The sequence below is a fragment of the Taurulus bubalis genome (genome assembly GCF_910589615.1).
Source record: "Taurulus bubalis genome assembly, chromosome: 15".
NCBI classification, from domain to species: Eukaryota; Metazoa; Chordata; class Actinopteri; order Perciformes; family Cottidae; genus Taurulus; species Taurulus bubalis.
Window position 1 is genome coordinate 2,151,842 of NC_136603.1, and position 19,506 is coordinate 2,171,347.

General features: G+C 42.2%; 1 protein-coding gene across 1 annotated transcript in view; it reads left to right on the forward strand.

Moving 5' to 3' along the window:
- Positions 1–389: 389 nt before the first annotated feature.
- Positions 390–19,506, forward strand: part of LOC306747432 (uncharacterized protein) — a gene marked incomplete at its 3' end in the record, with an annotated part of 73,909 nt that continues 54,792 nt past the window's right edge. Inside the window, exons 1-4 of the mRNA XM_079230493.1 lie at positions 390–439; positions 1,317–1,418; positions 3,651–3,751; positions 16,767–16,859. Coding sequence (XP_079086619.1) covers positions 3,691–3,751; positions 16,767–16,859 — 154 coding nt within the window. The 5' untranslated portion in view covers positions 390–439; positions 1,317–1,418; positions 3,651–3,690. The remainder of the gene's footprint in view (positions 440–1,316; positions 1,419–3,650; positions 3,752–16,766; positions 16,860–19,506) is intronic.

Genomic DNA, 19,506 nt, shown 5'->3' on the forward strand with positions numbered 1-19,506 from the left:
GCGGTACTACAGTAAAAGTACCTGGTTACTCCGCACCGACGTGTCCGGCGGGCTCAGGTGCAGCTATTGGTTAAAACGCCTGTGTTTGAAGGGCAGCGCCGGCACGCTGTTTAGCTGGCGAGGTCGTCCTGAAAGTTTTCCTTCCATGTTTCCATTATTTCTGGGAGATTGCAAATAAATGACTTTTCTGTTTTTCCTCGAGCCTCGATGCCAGAGTTACTCGTCACTCTTTTTCCGCACACAACAAACACCGCTATCCTCGTAAAGGTGAGATCTTGTTCTTCTCTCTAAAAGGTCGGAGGAGGTGGAGGAGGATGGGGCCCGGTGGGTTCTCCCCCCGAGGGCTCGGCCTGCTGTGGCTCGGCCTGCTGGGCTTCTTCGTCTCTGTGGCGTCGGCCCTCAACCCGGACGACCCCAACGTGTGCAGCCACTGGGAGAGGTCAGTGTACCCCGATGCAGAGTGAACATACGGCGCTCGGAGCGCTGCGGTGAACTAATGGACTCCCCTTCCCCCGCCGGCGCCGCCGCCACAAATCAAGAATCCAGAGGGTTAGCCAACAATCAAAAGCAAAAAGGGAGAAAGGTTTACTCCTGGGGACGTCGGGACGGCCGTAAATCCACCGTGACGGTAATGTGACTGCTTGAGTGGTCTCAGCACTCAGCGCCGCGAGTAAAAAGCACAATGTCCTCTCTGAAGAGAGCGACACAGAGTGCACGGGCCGTGATCAATAACCTCCCGGCGTAATCAGTGGGACTTGTGGAAATGGATATCACCGCCGATGACGAGTACGGTTTTTCACTTCTCAGGACGTGGAAAACAAAATCGAAACAATTATAGAAAATCACCCCAAAAAAAGTTTAAGAATCTTTGACGAAGGTTTCCGGCTTTTAGGAACAATTAAAATAAAGCTTTTAAAAAGAAGCTCCGAGAGAATCGATGACCTTTTTAAAAACCTATTTTTCAGAACGATAGTGTCGCTCCACAAGGACGCGCCGAGTCCCGGCTCCCCGTCCGCCGATCAATAGCTCGCATCCCGATGATCTGCTTTAAAAGGAGACGCTATTGACATCTGGGAGGTTTGACTTTCAGAAATATTGCGACAGCGAGTGTTCAGATCTCACCAGAAGCCTCCAGGATGGATTGAAAAGATCCTTTAATGTCATTGTCTGTGGGTTAATTAATGAATGGACACATCATGAGTTCTCTGTTCACGTGTTCTCTACCCGTTCATGAGTTCTCTGTTCGCATGTGCTTGTGTTCTCTACCCGTTCATGAGTTCTCTGTTCGCATGTGCTTGTGTTCTCTACCCGTGCAGCTATGCAGTGACCGTGCAGGAGTCCTACGCTCATCCCTTTGACCAGGTCTACTACACCCGCTGCACCGACATCCTCAACTGGTTCAAGTGCACCCGGCACAGGTACGGACCTCCAGACACTGTCCTCACACTACCAACCACACAATGAATCCATCAAATGTCCAAGGTGATGCCTTCAAATCGCTCGAGAAACGCTCCAAAACTCAAACGTATTCAATTGAATGCGATACGAACAGAGAAGCTAATTCACCGGATGATTGCGGAGCTTTTTGCCTCCAGCAATAAAACCCAGGTTAGCATGCAGCAGACATTTGGTGCCAAATTGTTTACTTTTTCTATGCAAAATGTTCCCGTTGAAAGAAACCGTCCAATTCACAAAGAGCAGCGCTGACGGTCTTTCGAGTTATACTTATACGGACCGACCGGGACGTTAAATCCCAAACAGGGTTTTTTACTCTCCGCCCTCCTGAAGTTTTGAGGGATGCCTCTGCAGCTCTACGCCTCAACGTTTGACTTTTCTTCTCGCTCTCTCCATTGTTCTGTCAACAAAGCCACATTTTGTACTTTTCCACATGGATAACAGCAACCGGACGCAGTATAATGGGATTTCTTTAGTGGATCGGACCTCGAGACGGGCAGATAGCGGTTGCTCGAGGTCCACAATCTATTCTTTTGGAATTCAGCATCTTTGATAAATGACTTAGCAGAAAATGTATCTGTTTAATTGACTAATCAAGGACCTTTAGACCTCTCACAATGATGCAAGGCTCTTTCTAAACAGTTTTAAACGTAGATATTCCATTCATTCTCTTAATGTAAATCTAATAAACACAGTTCAGCATTATGAATTTTGTTAAATAAACACCTCAATCAAAAACTATGAATTCAAATGGGTTTGTGTCTGTTTTTATAATGCAGAGACGCCATTTGAAGACCGTCGCTCCATTCATTACTCACCAGTGTGAGTTATTAGGAATGGTCAGAGGTCATCAGTGTCATCCAGACGGCGCCAGCATACCCGTGTTTTAATTCATAAGACTGAGATGTGACTAAAAGTGAAGAAAGATACCGGACCACAGAGTAAGATAGCTTCAAGAGTTCCTCTTCCCAGCTCTGAACTGGGACAGACTGGTTTCTGGTGCCTCCGACCGTGTGGGTGCAAACCCCAAAACAATAAGAAGGAGTTTCATGCGGTTTACGTTGGATCTTTTCCTCTCCTTCTTCATCTCGGAGACATTTCCGGTCCGTCAAACTTCTGCTGCCAGAGCTCGGCGGCCGTCAGTCACGAGAGTCGACTACCCAATGCCGGCAGTTCAGCTCCGTCCGACGCGGCCGTTTTGATGAGCGACCGCCGACGTCTCGGCTTTAATGACCACATTAAGCTTTATAGCCGCCAGTTTAGCTCCTGCTGCTAAGAGCTGAGTCATTGATCTTAAACCGAAATGTCAGACAACACCCAGCGTCCTTGAATGAGTGGGAGAAACTCCTGAAAACACTTAAAAGGTGCCATCTGGCCAACCTGGTCCAAACAAATAGACGGCCACGTACGATCTCATGAAACTTAAAGCTATGAAACTAACAAGAGCAACTGCTGAAACTCTGAGAGCCGGTTAAACTCACAGCGTTTGCTTATAATCTTCTCGTACAGTTTACGTAAACGTAAAATGGACGTAAACGTAAAGTTTGCGCAACTCAAATTCAGCCAGTGAAAACCCCTCAACGCCGGGAGGGACAGCGGGCCGGTGGAGCGCTCGGGTCTAACCCCTAGTATCAGACCGTCGGTTCTGAGGGTTGCACCGGCTGACTCTGAGCTGACTAAAGGTCCAAAAGGGTCGTTTTCTGGTTCCTTCGTCTTCGTATTAAATCTGATAAACAAACTATACCTTCGATGTGACTGACCAGCCATCGGGGCAGCGCCACTTCTTCGACGCTACAGTGGCTCAATATCAACCCCTCATGGTCACAAGTGGTATTACAAGACAGGACGGGCCACGGCTAACTGGCTAGCGTGCTAAATCCAGGAGAAATCTCTGCAACACAAAAAAGAGACGTTTTTGACATAACGTCAACTCTGCAACCGTTTCAAAGTCTGTTGATGATTAGTAAAACAAATATTGTACATGTTGCACTATTGAGGGTCGCTCGTTTCGTGTCGTGATGTGCACAAAGTTTTAGTTTGTTTTTAAAATGCAGCACCACAACGCTAACGTTTTAGATTAATGCAGTTGTGGTATTTTAATGGGAAGAAAGCCTAAAGGAAAAAAGTCACAGATACATCAACTGTGTGTGTGTGTGTGTGTGTGTGTGTGTGTGTGTGTGTGTGTGTGTGTTCAGGATCAGCTACAAGACGGCGTACAGAAGAGGCGTGAGGACGATGTACAGGAGGCGCTCTCAGTGCTGCCCCGGCTTCTTTGAAAGTGGAAACCTTTGCGTTCGTAAGTTGCATTGATTCCCCTTTATTCTCCTTTTTGAGCGAAACATAATTATTTATGAATATAAACCAGACAATAAGATGATGATGTGTATAATTGTCGTGTTTATGCTGCCTCCGTGGAATCAAGTTCAATTCTACACTTGTTTCTTTTTTTTATGCTAGAGATCATTGAATTGCTCTTTAGAATTGCTGCTTCTTGCATTGCTTGACAACATGAAACAGATACAATGAGTACAACAGGGTGCTTTCCTTAATTGGATATAAACATCTGGTTTCATCACAGACATACAGAGAGAATTCACTAATTATCTGCTCTCCAACGCACTGAAACAAGAGTAGAGAAACGTCCACTGCAGTTTAAAGGAGGACAGCTCTGAAAGGCGTCTCTGAAGCTCCTGTTAAACCTTCAGAAGCGCTGCTATCACTACGACATTTAAAGTACTAAAGCTGCATTTGTTCTTACTTTTACATTTTGTTGTGGTCATTTAAGGGGTGAAGAAACAAGCTAAAGACAATCAATATTTGCTCCTTTTTTTCGTACATTTGGTTTGGTAAACGCTGTGTTTTCTTCACCGGCTCGTCTCTGAATGTGTCGGCTGTTTGCCGTCTCCAGCTCAGCGGGTTCATCCGAGCTTTCTCTCCTGAAATGAGGTTGATGGGGAAAAGGAGTTGTGATCAAAGTCCTTGTGGAGATGAGGGAAACTGATTCTCACTACGAGCTCCTCCGTTCACATTCTTTACATACTTTAGCGGATGTCATTTTTTTCACCAACGAAGCTTCTTTTGAGGTTTTTGAACGAACGGAAATCCAAAATCCTCAATTTGAATGAAGGGATTCATCAGTTTAAATGGATTGTTGTCTTGAAGAGTCTGTAGATGGACATTATTCTTAAAGCTGGTGAAGAAACTGGTATCCTATGAAACTAGACAACCTCATGAATCCATTGATGTCCTTCTAGCTTGTTGGGAGGAGGCGGACCAATGGGTTCTAAGTGGACCCCCAAGTCTCCCACTGGAGGTGGTCTGGATCATTCCTCTGCATACTGGGCTCCTGAATCGGTCTTGAACTGCACGGATTGGTTGTGACGGGAAAGCTTATGGATCCAATGAGCTCCATTGTTTTCATGTGTGATGATGTCAGTACTCATAGTAGCCGTTTCACGAAGTGAGATCATTTTATTTATCTTGGCGTCACTGTTTATAAGACTTCTAGGAAAGCCAGATGAAACTTTACAACCACAAACTAGAGATCAGGGGCATTTAGTATATAAATATCTTTCCTATGTTTATATTGACAACAAGAAGGTTTCTAAGCCTTTTACGGAACAGAAGAGCTCGAAAAATGCAGTTCTTGCAGAAATTCCCAAATGTTAATAGTTTTAGGTAATAAATCCTCGCATGAGGTCTTGGTGCCTTGACTTCGTACTTCGAGGGGATTTTTGATTGTCGTTAGCAATTCTTGAGTGGTAAAAAATAGTTTAGCACCAAATCTATACAACACATGGTATCAACCCAAAAAATGCTGCAACAACTTGACCGAGCTGCATCTCAGGTTCATCTCCAGCTATGAAGGATGTCACTTCTATGAGTCATTTACCTGCTAGACACCTAAGACCCCCAAAAGAGACCAAAACAAGGTCTAAATCAACTTCCTGTAATAAATATAACTCGTTTTTGAAACCGCCAACAAATACGGACTGAAGCAGGATTCTTGGTTTATTTTTTAAATGACTACATTAAAATGTTGTCAATACATCTAGACTTTTGCACTTGCTTTTGGAAATGTTCGTATCACATGAGTCTGAAACAATCGCAGCCACAATGTGTAATATTAATGATATTAACGAAGGCTGTTCTTTATCTGCAACTGTGAAGAAGTACCGGCTTTAAACACAACCAGTGAAATAAAAAAAATAAAAAAAGCTGTGCAGCATTAAAATATTGATTTTGAATTTGAATGTCAGGATTATGAATGAAGCTTCCAACCCACATGCAGACATTTGATCCATTGCTTATAGAAAAATATTGATTGGTGCGGTTTTTCCCAAACAAAACAAACACCTGTGTCAGAGGTGTCCGGTTATAATGGATGTTACAGGAAAATAATGCACTCCCGCAAGCCAATCACAAGAGAGCCCTCTGCACCGCCATGCTTTAATACGTGGAAACCCAAAGAACTGACATCACTCATCTCTGCCCAGAAAGAAAAGTAATAATCCAAATTTAATCACCAGCGTAGAACAAATGTATCTTACGACCACTTTGTTTCACATAATCGTCTTGTTAAAGTCTCTGCTGCTGGAAGGCGCCGAGCTTTTCATTGAGTAACAGATCTGAGCTGAAGGCGTCTGACATAACAACCACATAAAGACTCGATAAATGACTCTGTTCACATTCGGACCGGCTTTTATTCATGAGGATCCGCCACACGGTTCTCTTCTTATACGCGTGTGAAGGTTGTGCTGTAAACTCACATTGTCTTTGATCAAAGGGCCATGAACACAGCCGGCGTGGTTGTTTCCTTTGGACTCCAGAATACACAACGTCTCCGCGGCAAACAATCATTTCACTGTCATCTGCATTGTTATTTTAAAACTTTTATTCATAAGTTTCCAGGCTTGTTAAAATGTGCCGTGCGTCTTGCGGAACAGCGATTCAATCTCAGTCGTTATCTCTTCGCTGTGCCGCCAAGGCAAGTTATCTATATATCTGCTGCCGGAGCTGTCAGAGGTAGATCAATCCGGCTCCGTTGCTGCTGAAGGTTTTACACACACGAGAGCTTTGAAATCAACGTAAGCAAAAGGAAAAAGAGAGACAGACATGGGGGGGAAAGATGCATTCACGTCTTGTTCTAATAAGGAGTTTAGATATCTCTTAACGCCGGAACATCTGAGCTTCATTCTGCAGATATGTCGATTGAACCTTTATTTTTAAGTGAAAGATGCCGTTTATCTTTGTGAGATTTTGTCACATCGGACTCATAAATCTTTCCAACGATGATCTGTCATTGCAGAAGCTGGTCAGCGAGATAAAAACACCAATATCTCTCTTTTACGGTTCACTTTAGTTTTGAAGCTGTTTTTGAAGACACAAGTCGTCTCTCGCATCAGACGTCAGACAATCAGACGGAGCAGATGAGACGGCAGATGTTCAGTTTGAGCCGATGCGACACTCGAACTCGGGCTCTTTATTTAACTGGAAACCAGCTGCTGGTCCACAGATGTGTTTATCTCTCCGCATCTGACGCGGCTCAAAAACTCTCCTCTCGCTTTTAAAACTGTTGATTTATGGAGTTTTGTCTGCCGTTGTTTCTGCTTTTCTTTAAATACGCTGCTGGGACTCGTTAACGTACTTTAGTTGTTCCCTGAAACAATGTTTAAATGTTCAATAATAATGCTTAAAAAACTATTTATTGGAGAGTTTGTTTTGTGAATTAATGCCCAGAAATGACTTTCGTGACATATATGATTTTATTGAACTGATGTTTTCTCTGATCACAAGATGAGATCAATGAGAGATCATCACTGAGATCATTGTTGAGCTGAGAACGGAGTTTAAAGATTTAGGAACTTTTAAATATGTGTTTACAAAGAGGAAGTCTAACTGTCTTTTCTTTCTCACAAAACTCTAAAAATGACCGATCAGAGTATCGACGAGGAGCCGAACCGATGGAGTATCAATCAGACTGCTTTAGCGGATGTCATTTTTTCACCAACAAAGCTTCCTTGAGGTTTTTGAACAAACACAAATCCAAAATCCTCAATTTGAATAAAGGGATTCATCAGTTAAAATGTTTGTTTGTCGTCTTGAAGAGGCTGTATATGGACATTGGTCTTAAATCTGGTGAAGAAAATGGTATCCTGTGAAACTAGACAACCTCATGGATCCATTGATGCCTTTCCATCGGTCAGCCTCTTCCCAACAAGTTCTACAGGGACCCACAAAACTCCAAAAATGACCGATCAGAGTATTGACAAGGAGCTGAACCGGTGGAGTATCGATCAGAATATTAGTACGCGGTGAAATACTAACGATTCCTTGCCTGGACGAGGCCTCAAAGCTCCTCAAACGCCCCTGTGGTGAAAGCTGATCGATGCTGGTACAATATTTCAATCTGACTAAAATTGGTTATTTTCACAGGTAAACGTCTCACGGTGAAATGAAAAAAAAGCTGCACTGTGTGTGTTGAGAAGACGGGTGAAACTAGTTTGTAGTGTGTTTAGTGTGTAGTGTGTTTAGTGTGTAGTGTGTTTAGTGTGACGCTCAGACTCATCATTAAGTTGCCCGGGGCGAGACTTCTCACATGGCAGCGGTTGAAGTCGCGTCGGCAGTGGAAACAGGATTCTTATGCTCTTTGGAGGAGAAAATAAAATAACAACATTCATCTGTATTTGTCCGTCAACCGGCGAGCAAAAGCATGCGCGGATAAAAGCGGAGAAAGAAAAAAAATCATCATTCAAACCCGTCAAGAAAAAAATAAAAGATGTTTTGTGAGCGAAGGAGAGGAAATATCTCCTCGCCCGCTCGGTCATTATCTCTTTGCCGGCAAAGAGAATCAATTATCCGCCCTAGATGGTTCAGTGTATGGGCGGCCTCTTCTTCTTCTGGGGGAGAAAGGAGGTGAATGCGTTTCCCGAGGGGTCGAGGAGGTAAAGAGCAGAGCATTGTGGGTCTTTATTCAACGTCTGCTTGTAAACAACTTTATTAGATTCCCCCTCCGGGTGGACAAATAACCCTGGCCTCCATTGTGTAGCTCGCTCCACCGCACACACACACACACACACTCGACCTCCCGCTCCCGTTAGCCGAGTAGTTTGAAACGCCAGGAGCTAATTCGTAGACGCCTGGCCGGTTGGCCGACGTTAACGGGCTGAGACAGGTCCTTTGTTGTGTGATATATACACAGACGCAGCTAATTGAAAGGGTTCCCTCCCCAACAGAAGGAGGCGGGTAATTTGATTAGATGGCTTTCCTCTTTCTGCGTTTCCTGGCTGGTTTTCAAGCACGCTCTGTTGTTGTTTTTCCCATTTCCTGTTTTCCACATCTTACGCAAACATGTAATCATGTGCAGGGTGTCGGACATGTTTTAAATATTGAGGTGAGCGGCCTGAATGGAATGCATGTTCCCCGTCTTGCAGGCGGAGGAGACCCTTTGTTATTTTTCATCTCTTGCCTGAAGACATTTTTCGTCAGTTTTCCCCTTTTTTTTCATTCTCAGTCCGACTCGTTCTGTCTTCTTCTTCTTGTTCGTTCCTGGGTGCTTGTTTGCGTCCGTGACCTCGTCGCCCATCAACCGGCTTGAACCTTTAACCCCGTCCCCCTCTCCGTGACCCAGCGAAACCTCAACAAATCTGATATAAATTGCTGCTGGAGTTATTTCTGATCACATCCCAACAACAACACAAAAAACGATCATTCTGTAATCCCATAATTTCAGCTAATGCCGTTTCTCTCTCTAATTTGTTTTTCTTTTTACATCCGGAATGCAAAATAACATACACAGTATTATTTCAAAATATCCTCGTATGCATTCAAAATAACATAATGTAAATCAATCAATTGGTGACCTTTATTAACCGAGTGCACAGAAATAGAAATAACGGCCAATAAAGCTGGACAATAAAGGTAAATAATAGACTGTAAAAGTTGGTGAAATATTATAATATATATATATATATATATATATATATATATATATATATATATATATATATATATATATATATATATATATCATAAATATATATATATATAAATATACATATATATATATATATATATCATAAATATATATATATATATATATATATATATATATATATATATATATATATATATATATATATATATATATTTATGATATATATATATATATATATAATGACCGACACAAACAGTCAAGTGTTTCAAAATAAATGCATTTTAACTCACCTATAACATGTTATATGTCAAAGGCTTTTATTTTGAAAGGCAAGCTGCCTTTGTCAAGGTTTAAAAGAGTAAAAGTTGAGGTTTTGGTTCAGACTGTGGAGCCTCCGTGTTGTTGTTTCATGCAAGCTAAAAAAATCAACCTTCTGAAAAATCAAGTAGTAATTAAAGAATACATTGACGTGTGAATTAATCCACACTAAAACTCTCCCCCGGTGTGTAAAGGCCTTTAGGCTTAATAAAACCTGAGTGATGGTGGTCCAGTTCAGAATTACATTACACACATTATTATAATGAATAAAATATAATGTATATATATATATATATACAACATATTATAAAAGTGTTGCTTTCTATCTATTACGAGCAGTTCCAGTTCACACGTTGCAAACAACTAACAGAAAAAGGGAGCTCCTTTTTAAAAAAAGAAAAAAGTGATTTCCAAATAGATTTATCAGCGTTAATCCTGAAGAAAAGGAGATAGAGAGTGTTATCGGTTCTTATCCCAATAACCTCAGCAAATTAGTCTCTTACTAAAAAAGAGTCGAATGATTTTGTGCGAATAAATAAATAAATGTGTGTTTAAATAGAACATTGTGTTATGTGCAAGAGGAACAAGAGTACAAGAGGAGACATCATATTTTTGGGTCCAGAGTGCCAGCAGCCACCCTGGTCAACTACAACTACAAAACTACCAAAAGACACACAACGAGCTCAAAGAGACACACAAAATGACTACAGGAACACACAAGACGACCTTAAAGAGACATAAAATTACCCCAAAGAGATGCAACACAACTACAAATAGATGCAAATAATTAACACAGAAACACAACCAGGAAGAGACTAAAAATGACTACAAAGAGACCCAAAATAATTACAAAGAGACACAAATGACCAAAAAAGAGACACCAGAAACCTACAAAGACACGAAACAACCGCAAAGAGACACAAAATGGCCTTAAAGGCACACAAAACGACTTCAAAGAGACTCAAAATGACCTCAAAGAGACACAAAACGAGCTCAAAGAGACACAAAATGACCTCAAAGGCACACAAAACAACTTCAAAGAGACACAAAATGACCTCAAAGAGACTCAAAATGACCACAATAAGACACAAAACGACCTCAAAGAGACTCAAAACGAGCTCAAAGAGACACAAAATGACCTCAAAGGCACACAAAACAACTTCAAAGAGACACAAAATGACCTCAAAGAGACTCAAAATGACCACAATAAGACACAAAACAACCTCAAAGAGACTCAGAATGTCCGTGTAGAGACACAACATGCCCACAAAGAGACACAAAACGACCACAAAAAGACTCAAAATGACCTCAAAGAGACACAGAACAACCTCAGAGAGACACAGAACAGCAATGTATTGGTTGGTTCCGATCAGCCGCGTCGACAGTTTCCCTCAGAGATGTGAGCTGGAGGAAGAAGTCGAATGCTCTCCGCTCAAACCTCCACTCTCGTTCTTCCTGCAGCAGCAGATCAGCAGATTAAAGACGACGGCTTCGGCGAGACAATAGCTGGAATTAGGCAGCGATTATTTAATTAGATATCTATTCATCTTTTTGTACCCGTTGCTGATGTGATCCTCCTTGTACAGTACGGGATGAGCGGATTAGGGCCCCGTTTAATGATGCATCAGCTCTCCTTGAGGATTACAAGAGCGTGCGTCTGAGGCTCTTATTAAAACCGGTATTTGCAGGCGTTTACTTTTTTTTTGCTGCATAGCACAAAGAAGTGCACTCAAAGAAAGTATTAATCCTGATGTCTTTCTGCTCGTTGTGAAGTTCAAGCTGTCTTGATTGCTTTTCTATTTAAAGTGGAACCATTCATTAAAAAAATGACAATAATCTAGAACAGTGGGTCTCAACACCCACCTAATGGGGTCAAATGATCAATATGAGGGGCTGCAAAGTGATTAACAGGAAATGAAAAATGAAAAAATATAGTTCTACTGCTCAAAAATATGTTTTTTTTTCTGTTTCATTTCTGTTCTTTTGACTTGTGAAATATTGGCTAGTTTGACCTCTTCTAAATATGATTTAACTATCTGACAATCACTGTCAGAACAAAACATGCAATGTGTCACAAAGTTGGCATTACTTCAAGGAATACTTTGTGCCCAAACTTTTGTACATCAATTACCCGCCACTTGTTACTTTGGGTTCTAGAAGAAAACGAGTTGTTTTTATCTGGAGCCTCCACCGCGAACGGATAATCACAAAATGTGAATGTGAAAGAGAAGTCTCGCTATAAAATCTCACAGCCTGATCCACACGTTAAAATTCAGCTGATTATACTTCTATACAAACAGAGGAGTCGCCCCCTGGTGGTCAGGAGAGAGAATGCAGCTTTAACACATGAAGCATAGACTTCTATACAACCAGAGGAGTCGCCCCCTGGTGGTCAGGAGAGAGAATGCAGCTTCAACACATGAAGCATAGACTTCTATACAACCACAGGAGTCACCCCCTGGTGGTCAGGAGAGAGAATGCAGCTTCAACACATGAAGCATAGACTTCTATACAACCAGAGGAGTCACCCCCTGGTGGTCAGGAGAGAGAATGCAGCTTTAACACATGAAGCATAGACTTCTATACAACCAGAGGAGTCACCCCCTGGTGGTCAGGAGAGAGAATGCAGCTTCAACACATGAAGCATAGACTTCTATACAACCAGAGGAGTCGCCCCCTGGTGGTCAGGAGAGAGAATGCAGCTTCAACACATGAAGCATAGACTTCTATACAACCAGAGGAGTCACCCCCTGGTGGTCAGGAGAGAGAATGCAGCTTCAACACATGAAGCATATACTGCATTAGGCTGGTTTCACCTCTCGAGCGATGCTCGGTTGGACTCGATCACTAGCAGAAAGCGAAGGTAAAGAAAAGGGTTCTCCTTCTCTGTCGGGTTCTTCCCACAATGCCGTCCGACTGGTTCTCCTTCAACACTGGACCAATTAGTCACTTTGACACAAAAGAGATAACAACCTAATTTGCTGTTTTTCCGCTTTCAGGAGTTGTCGAACTGAAGTTTTCTGCCCTGGTGAAAAATAGTGCAAACCAATACTCATCACAGTAAAACACACACAGGCAGCCGGTGGAATACTGCGGCGTTCACGAGGAGTGAATGCAAAGCTCTCGGTCTCTGTCTCCTCTCCTATAAATCCTCTTACTCGGTGTGAAGTGTGCAAAGTGGCTGCGAGGATTCCTGTCCTACCGCGTGAAAGAAAAGCTGTTAAATGCTAACACGGTGCCTCTATAAATCCAGACGGGACGACCCCTCTGTGGATCCACACCCATAAAACCCGGCTGGCCCGACTTCTTTGCAACTTTCAGAACTCAGCACTTCGCTTTGTTTTTTGTGCTGATTTTTACAAAAATGGCCTTAAAACACAAGCTAGCGTGTGCAACTGCAGGATTAGCGGTGTGTGTGTGTGTGTATGTGTGTGTGTGTGTGTGTTTCATTAGCGTGCCGTTCATTTGTTCCTGGCGTCATATCTCTGTGATGGAGGAGCTAAAGTCTCCGAGCTGTCAGCCGCTACACCTGAAGCACGCTGCAGTATTCATGCTGCAGACGCCAGGCATCCTCACCGAAGAGCTGCAGGGGTGTGAGATAAAGTTCAGCCTCTCCTCCTCTTTTTAAAGAAGAAGAAGGAGGAGGAGGAGGAGGAGGAGGAGGAGGAGGAGGAGGAGGAGAAGAAGAATGAGGAGGAGGAGGAGGAGAAGAAGAAGAATGAGGAGGAGGAGGAGAAGAAGAAGAGGAATGAGAAGAAGAAGAAGAAGAAGAAGAAGAAGAAGAAGAAGGAGAAGAAGAAGAAGAAGAAGAAGAATGAGGAGGAGGAGGAGAAGAAGAAGAGGAATGAGGAGGAGAAGAAGAAGAAGAAGAAGAAGAAGAAGAAGAAGAAGAAGAAGAAGAAGAAGAAGAAGAAGAAGAATGAGGAGGAGGAGGAGAAGAAGAAGGAGGAGGAGGAGGATGAGAAGAAGAAGAAGAATGAGGAGGAGGAGAAGAAGAAGGAGGAGGAGGAAGAGGAGAAGAAGAAGAAGAATGAGGAGGAGGAGAAGAAGAAGGAGGAGGAGGAGGAGGAAGAGGAGAAGAAGAAGGAGGAGAATGAGCAGGAGAAGAAGGGGGACGAAAAAAAGGAGAAGGAGGAGGAGGAGGAGAAGAAGAAGAGGAAGAAGGAGGAGAAGGAGAGGAAGAAGGAGAAGAAGCAGAAGGAGGAGGAGGAGGAGGAGGAGGAGGAGGAGGAGGAGGAGGAGCAGAAGAAGAAGGAGGAGGAGGAGGAGGAGGAGGAGGAGGAGGAGGAGCAGAAGAAGAAGGAGGAGGAGGAGGAGGAGGAGGAGGAGGAGGAGGAGGAGGAGAAGAAGATGGAGGAGGAGGAGCAGAAGAAGAAGGAGGAGGAGGAGGAGGAGGAGGAGGAGCAGAAGCACAGAGGATAATAAAGCTGTTCATCATCTGTTTCTTTTCATTCCATTAATAAGCTTTTAGTGTGACGGGTTGAATTACCATTTTTTATCGTTATTTTTTTCTTCTCTTCTTTAGAACTGTTAACAATTACTGCCTTTTTCCCAGCATGCACTGGGGCATCGAGTACACCCTGGACACCACTCTGACTTCTTTCAACACTTCCGTTCGCTTGGCAACAATTACCTCACCGCTCTGCAGTCAGCAGCGGTGACACAGCGAGGGGGAGGAGCTTCTGAGAGAGGGGGGAGGAGCTTCTGGGGGAGGAAGCTTTAAAATGTGTGAATGAGTGAGATCTGGAGGAGGTGAATATAGACGTTAATACATCGGCGATATGAGAGAGGGGACCTTAAACCGCCTCCAGTCCTGATGCTAAGCTAAGCTAATTGTCTTTTGGCTCGATCTTCACCCAAGAGCTTGAATATTTATGAGATAAAGCCTCCTTGGCCGTTGTTTTCACAATATTTTTATTGTATATATATACAATATACAATATATATATATATATATATATATATATATATATATATATATATATGCAAGGCATTGTATATTTTACAATATCAACATCACTCCTTCTATTTATAATGATATTCTTTTTAAATAGGGATAAAAGAGAACGCACATTTTGCAGAAAACAAACAACGTCCAAGGCGGATTTATCTTATCAATATTCAAGCTCTCGGGTGAAGCTCGAGCCAAAAGACAATTAGCTTAGCTTAGCATCAAGGTGGCTAAAGGATGAAGGAACCGACCTGTTTCCTGTCACCTCTCTCATATCGCTGATGTATTACAGCCTCTTTGAGCCTTAGGGGGCCCTTTTATATCAGGTAATAAGTACAAATCAAGATAAAAACATGGTATGAATCCCACACAAAAAAATATGTTAGGTATTAAATTAAACATACAAATCAATTCTACAATAATATATAATCCCCATGTATAACCTCTAAACACAACTCAAACAAAGCATAGGGTTAGGGTAAAGGGCTACAATGAAAATATACAAAAATATATTAAAATTTCTTTACACGGCATGGATGAAAAGTTGTATATGCCAACATTTACGTATGTTGCATTTACATATGTTAATATTTCTGTCCCTCCTCATGGATATTGTTGCACAAAACATTACATATAACGACCAGAAGGCCTCCATTGAAGAGGCTTTCAATACGAAGAATTATATGAATAGAGATGGTTTTTTTCAAGAGTTTTCCTTGAACATTTACACAAAAGCTTTCATAAAAAAAAATAAAAAAAAGAGTTCAACAGTAAATCCCCGGATAATATTATGAAATCACACAAAAGACCTTTGGATGCACATAGATGATGCAATAACAATAATAATTGCCAGTGAAAAAGTAAAGTTTTATATAATTAAAAGTTATTTGGATTAAACTTTTAGGCGTGTGTTTTGTTGGTGTTTGAAGTCAGTTGGAGTGACATTCGTCTTTATTGGTTTCTCCGCATTCCTCCGGTCTCGATACCACTTCCCCTCCTCCCTCCCTCCCTCCTCTTCCTCCTCCTCGCTCCTTCTCGCGGGCGACCGATCGCCGCTCCAGATATAAAGACGAGGAACGCCACATTCATTACGCCGCGATAGAGCCGCTTTGTTTGGGGACCTTCAGATACGAGTGTGACGGCTCGCCGCCTGCTGATGAAATATCACACCGGTCCGAGGGAAAATGAAGACGTCGGCGCCGCCGTATCCGTTAGAGCGCAGATAATATGCAGGGAGACCAAATCTGAGCGGATTCCTTCAGGTCGACAGCGATTACATATGGATTCCTCTTGATTCATTAACATGGGCCTCATTGATATATTATACTGTCACGCCGCAAACAAGGGAAACATTTCCACAGCACCGAGATAACAAACGCTTTTTATTCATTATTCTAGTGGCCAAAACATATGTTTTGAGTTGGAGAAATCACAATATTAATCCGGCGGCAACCTCCGGTTCTTAAAAGTGAAGTATATGCTTCATGTGTTAAAGCTGCATTCTCTCTCCTGACCAGCAGGGGGCGACTCCTCTGGTTGTATAGAAGTCTATGCTTCATGTGTTAAAGCTGCATTCTCTCTCCTGACCACCAGGGGGTGGCTCCTCTGGTTGTATATAAGTCTATGCTTCATGTGTTAAAGCTGCATTCTCTCTCCTGACCACCAGGGGGCGACTCCTCTGGTTGTATATAAGTCTATGCTTCATGTGTTAAAGCTGCATTCTCTCTCCTGACCAGCAGGGGGTGACTCCTCTGGTTGTATAGAAGTCTATGCTTCATGTGTTAAAGCTGTATTCTCTCTCCTGACCACCAGGGGGTGACTCCTCTGGTTGTATAGAAGTCTATGCTTCATGTGTTAAAGCTGCATTCTCTCCTGACCACCAGGGGGTGACTCCTCTGGTTGTATAGAAGTCTATATAAATGACTCTACTTCTCTTGATGTATTCCCTCAGTAAACATTGTAAACATGAGTTTATGTCTCAATCTCTAGTTTCAAGTCTTCTTCAATACAGCATGATGTTCATTTACTCCATAAATTCTGTCAACAACAGCGTTGTCTAAATCTTTGTGTCCTCCTCTTCCTCCTCTTCCTCCTCTTCCTCCTCAGCGCTGTGTACTGAGGAATGTTCTCACGGACGCTGCGTCTCTCCGGACACCTGCCAGTGTGAGCCGGGCTGGGGAGGCCTGGACTGCTCCAGTGGTGAGTTCACTGTCATCACGTAAACGTGAACGAATCATCATCACCACACACACACACACACACACACACACACACACACACACACACACACACACACACACACACACACACCACACACTCAAAACCCACTCATTTTACAGCTGGCACCATTATATATATATATATATATATATATATATATATATATATATATATATATATATATATATCTACACAGTTCATCAAAATGGCGTCAAAGTGGCGGTGCGGACTCAAGGTGAATCGTGTCGTGTTAAATTATTCGCGATGACATCGTCACGCTCTACAGACTCACAAACAAATCACACTGTAATCATTTGAAAAATGTTTTTCTATCAACGTTACTGTAATGTATTGCAACATCAATCACAACAGATCAGATATGTATTTCTGCACAAACACAAAGCGCTCATCATCCTGATGGAGAGGAGGAAACGTCTTTTGCTCGGAGGAATCCATCGTCTGGGATCTGAACCCAGACCGGATCCACTGGTTTCTAGGTTCCGTCGGATCGGCTGTTTTCTCATTTTGTCTTTCTGTGCGTAGTCAGGAAGTGAAGTTTATTCATAATCTCTCTTTTCACAGACAAAGATCACAAAGTGCTGCACAGGAGTAGAAAACACATAAATAAGTAAGAAAACACAAAAAAATACACAATAAATTAAAAAATAAATTGTAAATTAAAATTCAAACTTAAATTCAAATTATATATTTTTTGTATTTTTTATTATTTATTATTATTATTATTATTATCATTATTATTATTATTATTATTATTATTATATTATAATAAATATATATTATATTATTATAAGAAAGCACAATAAAATACACACACAAAAAATATTATATTTTAAAAAACTAAAAATTACTAAATAACTAAATAAAAAAAAATAAAAAATTACAAATAAATACAAATAAAAACCATTATATCAATATTATATATCTTTTTTGTTAAAGGTGAGATTAACACAAACATACAGGGTCTGTTTTGGGTCATCTGAGTTCTGGTTCTGGTTCTGGTTCTGGTTCTGCTGACACTGGTGAACGTGGACTTTCTGAAGCGTTCCCGAGGTGACGGCTTCCGTGTCGTCCGGGTCCAGGAAGGTTTCCACCGGCCGGAGTGGAGGAAGCTTCAGGTGTCGGCTGTCGATCAGTCGGGTTTCTACCGAGGCTTCAGGAAACTGTGCCGAATTTAAACTGTAACGAAAGCTATTGCACCTCGATACCGATCTCTTCAGGCTCTCATACTAAAGGGGGTCCAGGTCAGTGTAAACCACATCTGTGTGTGTGTGTGTGTGTGTGTTGTTGGTGAGCTCCGGCCTCCCCGTTGTTTACTGTTCTTTATTGCGGCCCCAGGGCCCAGAGTAAATCTACCTCCACTTACTGCGGCAGAGGGTCGATCAACTCAATCTGTCAGGTTCACCTCCCCTCTCCAGGTCCTTTGGTTTCTTCATTTATTCATTTAGTGCAACATTTCAGTTTCCACCTCCAATGTGAAAGTGGAGAGCTGATATTCACCCGGTAGTCCCTGAGCCGGTTGTTCATATCTAGCGGCATGATATGATCAGAACAATACAACGCAGTACCATACAGTACGTTAAAATGCATAAATACGTTACAAAAGTAGCAGGTTTGTAAAAACACATGAGGTGTTGCTTGAATCCATCTCTTCAGCTCATGTTTATAAGTGAGGTGATGAGTGTCTTCGTCTGCTCATCACCGCCTCTTCTTTATTTTGAGTAGAACTGAGTGCATCCGCCTCACATCTTCTGAAAACTGGGGAAAATACTAAAAACATATATTTTTTAGTGTCCCACGGTGTGAGGACTCCGCCTCCTCACAGTGGATCTTGTAATTTGCTTGTTACACTTGAAGAAGGTCATTCTCCATGAAGATGCTTCACAGAAAGGCCGTTCCTGATGATGTTTTGCTACATAAACTGGATTTGAAGGGCTTAATGTCTCGCCAACGCTTTACTGGGAAGTCAAGTGGAGACTCGTCCGGTTTGGATGTTGCAAACCAGTCGGATCGGAAAAAGCATCGCAATTGTTTACAGAGGGAAAGTTATGATATAACCTGATTCTTCTTAATGATTTATAAGTAAATCATTAAGAAGACAATCCTACCATAACTCCTCTGGCAGGTGATTCAGTGAGGTGAGGATCTTATAAACATTGTACTTCAGTAGAAAGTCAAGATACGAGCAACGACCCTCGAGTATTTCCATTTCATGCGACTTGATACTTCGTCTCCACTTCATCTCGGAGGAATTGTTCCCTCTATGAAGTATATTTTTCTCCAAAATGGTTGATTGTGACGTTGAATGCGAGGTTCTCACCAGACAGAGACGCTGATAGAAGATGATGCATTGAAGTAGATTAAACCCGCTAAGATAAAGGAGTTAGGCTCATTCCTGTAAGATGAGCCTAAAACGCCGATCAAAGGTATACCGAGATTTCGCCGAACTGGAGTTAGTTAATCGAATCACAAGAATCTGAGCTTTCCAAAGACATGTGGCATCAGCACCTCCATATACATAACACGTTGCCCTTAACAGGAAGTTCAACAGTTTAACCCCAAAACATCAGATAAAATGGTAAAACACAGGATATTTATATATTAGATG